Source organism: Aristolochia californica, unplaced genomic scaffold (genome assembly GCF_029961685.1).
Source record: "Aristolochia californica isolate CCGP_79_NKW_82.1479 unplaced genomic scaffold, dmAriCali1.0.hap1 SCAF_12, whole genome shotgun sequence".
NCBI lineage: Eukaryota > Viridiplantae > Streptophyta > Magnoliopsida > Piperales > Aristolochiaceae > Aristolochia > Aristolochia californica.
This window is the reverse complement of record NW_027181793.1, coordinates 18,763,465-18,772,723: the sequence shown is the minus strand read 5'-3', so window position 1 is coordinate 18,772,723 and position 9,259 is coordinate 18,763,465. Positions and strand designations below refer to the sequence as shown.

At 37.6% G+C, this 9,259-nt stretch overlaps 1 protein-coding gene across 2 annotated transcripts; it reads right to left on the bottom strand.

Annotated features, from left to right (window-relative positions):
* Positions 1–1,128: 1,128 nt before the first annotated feature.
* LOC137946205 (serine/arginine-rich splicing factor SR45) lies at positions 1,129–7,936 on the bottom strand. Of its 2 annotated transcripts, none has more exons than XM_068792418.1 (12): positions 7,636–7,933; positions 6,939–7,004; positions 5,499–5,587; positions 5,309–5,355; positions 5,133–5,213; positions 4,885–5,050; positions 4,400–4,643; positions 4,256–4,321; positions 3,184–3,300; positions 1,580–1,646; positions 1,466–1,503; positions 1,129–1,283 (listed from the first exon to the last, which is right to left on the bottom strand). In XM_068792418.1, exons 1-12 carry the CDS (start codon positions 7,851–7,853, stop codon positions 1,217–1,219), a joined length of 1,266 nt encoding a protein of 421 aa, XP_068648519.1. In that variant the 5' UTR covers positions 7,854–7,933; the 3' UTR covers positions 1,129–1,216. The 2 variants fall into 2 exon arrangements, with proteins under 2 accessions (XP_068648519.1, XP_068648520.1); XM_068792419.1 differs by having other exon boundaries at positions 1,173–1,278; positions 7,636–7,936.
* Positions 7,937–9,259: the final 1,323 nt, after the last annotated feature.

Genomic DNA, 9,259 nt, shown 5'->3' with positions numbered 1-9,259 from the left:
GTAGAGGGTTTTGGGTTGCCAATGACAAAGGGTGGTGATTGTATTGAGTGAAGGTTTCTGGTAACTGCTGATAGAGAAGGGAGCTGGGTGTGTAGGGGAGGGAACTGTTTCATTTTATAACCTTTTAGTGATGAAATCCAAGTTTTATTCCTAAATCCTTTTAGCATCAAAATTTGAGTTTTCTTGTGCCACTGTTGAAAGAAACAGTTCACAAGAAGCCACTTACCGTATCAGATGCAAGCACAAGGAAACTGATCCTGCTCAGTGAGAGAATTCAGGAATTGATATCACCCCATAGTCCTTTTAAACAAAAATCTCCGAAGGCCTTTGCCATTGCTAGTCCAGGGGCATCACTAATTCCCTTTTTTTGGGCTGAAAATTGAATTTTGCCATTAATTCCCCAAACCTTTTAGAAATGACATTCTGGTTTTATTGCTAATTTGTAATCTTTTAGTGATGAATATACGGAATTTGTCGTTCTAAGCGTGTTAAAATTAAACTTTGCAACAAAACAGTAATTCATCATTAACAAATTTCTTTGTTCTTCTTTTCCGGCCAATCATGAGTGAGACCCCGGAAGTTTTCTTCTAAAAAGAAAATAAAAAATTTCATGCATCAGGAGCCAGGAAGTTTTTGGGAGACCTGGGACCACGACTGCTGGTGATTGAAGACGACCTCTCTAGCAGCAGTTGCAGCTGCTGTAACTGTAACATTATAATGGCGAGAAATGACAGCAAGGTCTCGAAAATTCTTCATTCATTACCTCGTTTATGGAGACATGAAAAATCTTCATTTCAGACAGGTCCCAAAGGGCAGGGGCAACCATACAGGATGATCATTCAAACAGTCACTGAAGAAAAACAAATCGTCATATAACCACAAACGGGTTCAGAGGTTATCCCAAATTAAATCGTACATCGACAAGTCAGGACTTGTTTCAAACTTTTCTTTATATGGTTACACACTGGGATTACAAGAATTCAAAATACTTCAAAGGCTATCAAGTATGGTCCATCAAAAGGGAAAGAGGTCCACGAGAAGCTCCTTCTCAATACTCAATGGGCGTTGAATCAGGCCATCCTACTTTTCCTTCCATATTTTCCCAACATTCCAAGTCTTTGCACAGAGAGAAAGTGAAAGAGAAAGAGAGCAAACGAGGGAGAGGGAGGGAGAGAGGGTGAGAGAGATCCTACCTGCTCGTTCTGAATGCTTGGCTCTAATTTGGTTTAGGTGGAGGGGAGCTGCTGCGACTACTGTTGCTACTGCTTCTTCCCCTCCCTGGCCTAGACCGAAAAATATAACAAAAAATGAAAAAAAACAGTAAACAAAATGGAGTGTAAAATAAACTGGGAAGACAGGTAATTTATTTTTGGTATTCTACAGAAGTTTAAAAAAAAATAAAAAGTTAATATATGCAACAACAGAATTTCTGTGGTTACTGAAAAACAAGGTGAACTTGAAGTACCTTCTTGGACTACGGCTTTTAGAGAACTTCCTTGGCCCCTGCATGTAGAGTGTCAGATAGCGTGTAACAATATCATTCTAGCACCCACCCACCCACACAAACAACTGTACTGACCCTGCGAGTTGGTGATCCAGAATAAGAAGAGCTGGACCTCGCACGTCTTGGGGGTGGTAATCGGCCCCTGCAATACACAATTTATAGGTTAAAAGACCAACTAAATACAATTTTTATGCACAATTTAGCCACACCTACCATCATTTTATATGTATCTGTTCACTTGTCACAAAAAAATAGCCACAAGAAGCACCTTCGAGGAAGGAAAAATTAAAAAGCCCACATCGATTATTTAAGACCATCACTTTTTAGTTGAAGAGAATATACCTTTCTGTGATGCTTCTACTTGTTATGGTGGATTGCAGATGTTACTTTTGCACATTTTTATCATGTTTTAAGGTCTTGTCTCGCCATATAAAAAAAAGCTTAAATCATCCAGTTGTCTTAAACATCAATCCTTCCACTTGACTGAAGCTCAAAATTTCAATTCAAGCATTCTTTAAGCACCCAAAATATACTAAATGCAAACAAGGTCTCTTAAAAGATACACTAAGACTTCCGCAAAGGTATCATATTTATGCATGCATAAATTGTACAAGAAAGGGTTGCCAAAGCTGTAAGACTAGACTTCAGTATAGACAAAGGTGTTGCTAAAAAGAAGGGGCTGAACTGTTGGTCAGCCAAAGGCCAGCAAAGATTCCTAAAGGGTAAAGAAACAAGAAAATATCCTGCATTATTTTATCAGTCTTATGCATACATACGCTAACTTGCACAAGCAGTAAATTTGTAAAGAGCATTTTGAATAATTTGAACAAAATAGAACATTTCTCGTCACTTTTTTTTAACACTTTCTCATTATTATCTCCTAATCTGAGATCATGTAACAAATTGTAGTTAACATGTATATTCTCAAATGACCATTGAGACAGTTCCCAAAGAAATTATTTACTTCTTCATGAGACCTTACTATACCCTGTGCTTTCCTTTTGAAAACATCTGAGTAAGACTTTGAAAAAGACTGCACATCTGAGTACTTTAATGAGAATACAAAGCTGGCAGTAAAAATTCATACTGAACAAACCAGGGTAACAAAATATTTTCATGAAACTACAAACTAAAGAAGAATTGTGTAAAAAATGACCAAAAGCAAAAGCTAGAGGAAAGAGGAAACTTCAGGCTGCTGTAATAACATGGATTCAGAAAGCAACAAACACAATTTAGATACCAAAAAGCATATGTTCAGCATTGCTGGAGAACACACAACGCTTTTCTTTCATGTTTTTTATAAGCACAGGAAAGCATCAATACACAATTAACTTAGTATTACCAAACAGAAGCCAGTGCCAAGAACTATAAAACTAAAACTGAAGCAAAAATTGAAAATTTTAATTTGGCAAAAACTAATCATGAGCATTTTAACAAAAATATAGAAAGTATAAATCTTTATTTTTCTTTTTCTAAGAAGAACTCTAACTTTCTTATGTTGTCCAAATAACTCAAATTTAAATGTTAATACTTCCTTGTTAATCAGGATGTGAGAGAAAGAAAGGAAATAAATGAAACAATTTCTGTAAAACATTCAACTAAGGACAAAGAAGAAAGGAATGGCAACCACGTCAATGCATGCTATATCACCACGAACACTGAAAAACATTGAAAGTTACCTGCGAGGAGAGATTGATCTGGAACGTGAACGAAGGGGCCTACGAATAGGAGAGCGGCTACGTCTACGAGAGATCGGTGACCTCCTGGGAGGGCTACGAGCTCGTCTGGGAGGTGAACTGCACATAATGCAAACATATCAAGGTAAGATACATCAAGGAGAGAACCATATTCAGGCAGCTAATGAATGAGCTTGCTAACCACAAGCAGCCACATCATTCATCACTGAAGCACACAGCTGAAACATGTGTCAGATGCATTTCACATAAAATGGCTGCCCGTGATTGGCATTCCCACATTATGGAGCCACATGTACTTCATGACAACATACATTAGATTAGTCTATACAATACCTGCCTACTATCATAAAAAAAAAAATTCTCATATTTCCAAAGGGAACCACATGCTGCAATTTGCCCAGAAATGATGAAAATAAAACATGTAGGACTTTTGCATGAAAATTTGAACTCCAATAAAAAAATTTGACAGCTTTTACATGCAACTCCATATGACAGAGTTTAAAACTATGAAAAGCTAGTTCCACAGAGAACCAGACAACCAGCCAAACACCAGTAGGTAGCAAAAAAGAAGAAACTTCTTTTTTTGTTCTGAATGGATACAAAAGAGAAGAAACTTCAACCTATCAAACACACTTGATGAAAACTAAAGAAACAGAAATGGTTCGTCAGCAGTAAAATTAAAGCCCACAAAATGAATACTCCATGTTTCAATACACAACCATATAAGCCCAAGTGCCATAATTTGATAAGGTAAACAAATCAAATGGAAAAGAGTAGCAACAAGGATGACATTTCCCCCAACCTATCAAGAATAAAGACAAACAAGACTCTTCATTTAAAATAAATGATACTATTCAATCAAAAGAATAATTAGACACAAGGAAGTCCAAAATCTACTGTTAAATTAGAAATAAACAGAGAGAGAAAGAGATCAAGAGAGACTCTTCATTTAAAAAATTATACTATTCAATCAAAAGAAAAATTAGACACAACGAAGTCCAAAATCTACTGTTAAATTAGAAATAAACAGAGAGAGAAAGCGATGAAGAGAGACCGTCGCCTTGCAGGAATTGGTGAACGCTTGCGGATTGGGCTTCCACGTACCCTTCTTGGTGATACCCTGGTATACGTAAGACCATTAGCAAGAGAAAACAATGAGAAATGAGATAAAACTAACACATAAAAATGTGAAACCAACCGTGCTGGTGACCTATGCCTTCGGGGAGGAGGAGAGGGAGAACGCCTTCTAACTGGTGATCCTGGTCTCCTCCGGGGAGGTGAATCACCACGACGATAGGGTGATTCCCCTCGACGACGAACAGGGGACTCGACACGTCGCCGTGGTGGTGGAGAATTTGGCCGACGCATAGGGGATTCACCTCTCCGATGAACAAGAGGGGATCGCCTTCGTGGAGATGAAGGGGCAGCTTTTCTTCGTGGTGCTAATAAAGATAAAGGAAGAGATAAGATAAATTTACAACATAGAAAATCAAACTGCAAAAATATAGAAATTTTCCTGCCAAAAATATTTTCATTTCTGAAACCTTACTAAGAGGGTTAGAAAACCTTCAAAGAACAGTCTTCCTTTTCAACCTAGAAGTACAAAATACTTGTCTGGCCTTTCAAGCAACATCAATTACTGGAAATAGACGACCTTAAAATCCAAATACAGAAAAAACATACATTCTCTTTGTCGTGGTGGTCCATCCTTTTCACCGTCTGCACCAGCATTATCCCTCGGTGGAGCTTCTTTTTTCTGAGCAGCAAGAAGTGGCTTGGGAGGTGGAGAAGCTTTCTGACGGGCTGGTAGAGTGAACCTTGCTTGGACAACAGCACCATCAATTTGACCCTGCAGCAATACAGCCACTTAGACTAGTGAACAGGAGATATCAGTGTACATAATTAAGTTACACATGGAAGTTGTTGCTTACACCATCCATGTAAACAAGTGCTTTCTCTGCATCTGCTCTCGTCTTAAACTCAACATAACCATATCCTCTTGGAAGGTTAACCTGCAAAACATGAGAATACATTTTAGTGGTGTTTAAGCCAGATGTTTCTTCTTTAAGGTCATAGAGAGAAATAACAGCAAAAAAGTCAAACTTACACTACGATCCATTGTCAGCTCAACATTAACAACTTCTCCAAAGTTGCCTGAAAATTGCAAAATAAATTGCATTGTTAAGTAAGATAGGATCAAGCAAAAGAGTCAGCATTAAGCTGCAACTCATCTAAAACTAACTTTAAAAGCTTTATTATTTAGGGAATACTTATCCAAACAAAAGGAAAACCCTTACTAAAGATTTCTTTTAGGTGGCCTTCGTTGACATTCCTCGTGAGCTGGTCAATATGAAGAACAACGGACTCAGGGATTGGTGATGCTTTTCTGCAGAAATAGATTAAGAACAATATTATGGCACACAAAAAAGATGATAAAACTGCAACTACCAAAAGAATATTCAAACTGGACCAAAAGGTTGAAAGACAGATCAATTTTGTTACAAAAATTGACAAGAGCTCAGCTATTCAAGAATCAAAGTGGAACTAAAATTCCTAATTCCTAATTCCTACTCAAGTAACAGCTAGATATCCTCTAAATGCAATCCACTTCACAATTGATTTCATCATTGTTGTTACTAACTTTGACTATTGTTGGTGCTCTTTTCTACATCAATACTCTTAAGTACCAATGAAATGCACAGTGAATTATTGTTAAAAAAAATGCAGTGTCATATAGGGCTTATTCAGTTACCCATACCCATACTGCTTAGATCCTTAACTCTTTCTATACTTACCACTCCATTACCCACTAAATACAGATGAATAAAAGGTAGCCTACTATTTATCAGGTTTAAGTAAAACAAGGAAATTATTAAAAATCATAAAAAACTTGAAATAATATAAAATCACAAAATACTAAAACCTAGTAAAACCATTAAAAATGTTCACTAGGCCAAGAATTTAGTCATCTTTAACAAATTTGGCGTTCTTCAAATAGATTTGTGGTTTTTCTATGAACAATAAGAAGATAAGAAAATTACCTCCATATCCTGGTATACTTAATCAGGTTTGAGATGACCTTCACCCATATCTTTTCAATCCAGTAAAAGGTATGGGAACCCATTGGTAATCTTACCAAGTCCTTACACAGACACAGATAGAGAGGTAACATGGACTTGCCCCAATCCCACCCACTCCGCAATGGGACGGGGATCAGCCTCTCCCCCTTGTGCCAAGGTAGAGGTCTTTTACTCACAACGTCTTGGGGTGGGGATGGGTTTTGTTCCAATCGGCTAAAACCATAAAGCCCCATAATGTTTTTGAAAAGATAGGAAATTGTAATGTTTTAAAAAAACTTTAACAAGGTAAAAAAAAAAATAACAATTTTGGCCTAAAAATTGAGTGGCACTTCTACCCTTGTCTTTCAATGAAAAGTATGGAATAACACAGAAAAAAAAGAAGATAATTTAAAAAAAATTGGGATTTCAAAAAGGCCAAGGACCATCAAGGTAAAGGGCTGGGGACACCCAACCTTCATGGTTTTTCATGAGGGCAGGTTTCAATGTCAAGTTTGCATGGTGGGTTCCAGTTTCAAAAAAAGATCTCGAACCCTATAAGTGTACCCTAGTAGGTAACTGTAGTTTGGTAATACAGCCAACCATTATTAAACCATGAAGTACATGAAATGCGTTAATAAAGTGAACAGCCCAAATATGACCAAAAATGATTGCACTCACCTTGGAGGTGGAGAAGAACGTTTCGCTGGTGGTGGTGAGCGGCCTCGCCTGGCTGGCGCGGGAGGACTGTCAAGAGAGGATTTTATCTTAGAAATGCAATTGAATATACGATACCACCAACAGACAAATAAAACATGCCATGCATTTCAGTGAAAACGAAACTTTGGTAACAATGAAATAATTTTGAGTCCAGAACGTTCTCTCGCTTCCTTTTTTTTCCTTATTAAAAGGAGACTAGAACATTTTAGAATCATTCAAAGAGCACATTCCAATCATTTAGCTCAAATGTCCAGAAAGCCTGCTCGTACGTCCCAAGAGCGGGAAAAGAAAAGGCACATCAATTACTAAAAGAATTCCAAAAAAAAAAAAAAAGTTCCAAATTGTATGTCACAAAGCAATTAGTTGAAAGCAAAGCAACTGGATCGAACAAAAAAACTATCGCATAATAAAACGATAGTTTTAGAAGAATTATCAAAAATTAGTCAGAAACTTCGCAACCCCGCCCAAAAAGCCACTCAGAGAAAGAATGGTACAAAATCTCGAGAACAACAGCCAATCTCAAATCTAATGCGCATATATGAAAATGCAGATTAGGAGAACAAAGTTCCTTAAACAAAAAACCACCCATAGTACAAGCAGTGCACGCACAGGGGAAAAACACTGACGAAAGCTAACAGAGACGCATAGAAGCACAAACCTTCTCCTCGAGGGGGGTGGGCTGCGACTTCGGGAGCTGTCAGTCGCGGAAGGAGACGAAGAGGACGTGAAAGACTTGGAGCGCGAACGAGATCGAGAACGTGACCGAGACCTTGAGCGGGAGCGAGAGTCAGAGCCAGAGGTTGAACGTGACGGCGAAGAGGAAGCCGACCCTGAGCCAGACGGCGTGGCCGGTCGCCCGCGGCCAGGTTTCGGCATGGCTGAGCAGAAAGCGGACGAAGTAAAACCCTAGAAAAAACCCCGTGTGCGTCCCGGAGGAAAGCAGGAAGTAAAAAAAGCTTGGGTCGAGAAAGAGTTGTAGGCATCTGAAGGGACAGATATCTGTCGTTGTAAAGACAATATCACCCTTCATATTTTTTTGTAATTTTTCAAAAATATGTTTTTGGAAAATTCCACTTGGCATGTGTTATGGCTTCCAATAATAATGTAGGGTTACACATGGTCCCCTTCTAAGACAAAAAGTAAACTGCATATCAAATTAAGTCACATACAACTAATGTATTCTAGGTCACATGGTCTTTCTACCCTAATATGAACATATAGATGAGCTGGTCCACGAAATGGTGCAACCATTTACAGTAGAGATTACAAGCGATGTTCTGGGTCCTATCTCCACGACAAGTTTAGAACACTTTTGTAAAGGATGTCAGCTAGTTCGAATTTGATTCTTTAAGTAAAAATTTTTGCTTGATGTTTGGGCGAGAACTATCAGTTTTCCAACCAACCATTATATCTTCCAATATCAATACTATCACCTAGACTCAACACAAAGCCTAACATTGGGATCCATAGGTGTGTCAAATGGTTTACCACTAAGCATTCCAGTTTCTTTTAATAGATCAAAAACATACTTCATTTGAGATAAAATTATATTTAACTGGATTTAAGAACTTTTATACCTAAGAAATATTTGAGTAGTCCTAAGTCTTTGGTTTGAAACTCCTTATTCAAATCTTTCTTCACTTGTTGAATCCCCTCAGTGTTACTCCATGTGAAAATAATACCATCAATGTAGATAGTCATAAGAATCATACCTTTTGTAGTTGTTTTTATAAACACCGGGTGATCACTTTTACACCTTGATAACCAAGGTTAATAACAACTGTTGTAAACTTATCAAACTAACTTGTCATCTCTGAGGGTTGACCGTGTCAACTCACAAAACCTACTCCGATAGTATGTTAATTTTTTTATAACAGAGAAATATTTCGCTAACTTGATGTAATTTGAGAACAATGAGCCACTATTTATAATAGAGAAAACAACTAGAATCCAATTACAATTAGACTACCTTTATTTTAATTACACCCAAGTTAAACACTACAAGATAAGTCTTAGAATAATTGAACAACTGAACATAAATAGTAGACTAATATAACTAAAACAACTTTAATCAAGACTCTTCTATGAGACCTCCTCTTGTGAGATTCTTGTAAGACTCCACCATATTAATCTTGGCTTTGTGAAACTTCTTAATGAGAGAGTTATATAAGACTCTTTTTATATCTACTCTTCAACATTACCCAAATCGCACTCCAAGCAGGTAACAGGAGCTTCAAAATCTCCTTCATTTCTCCATCATGTCAACCTTCGACATCGCCAAC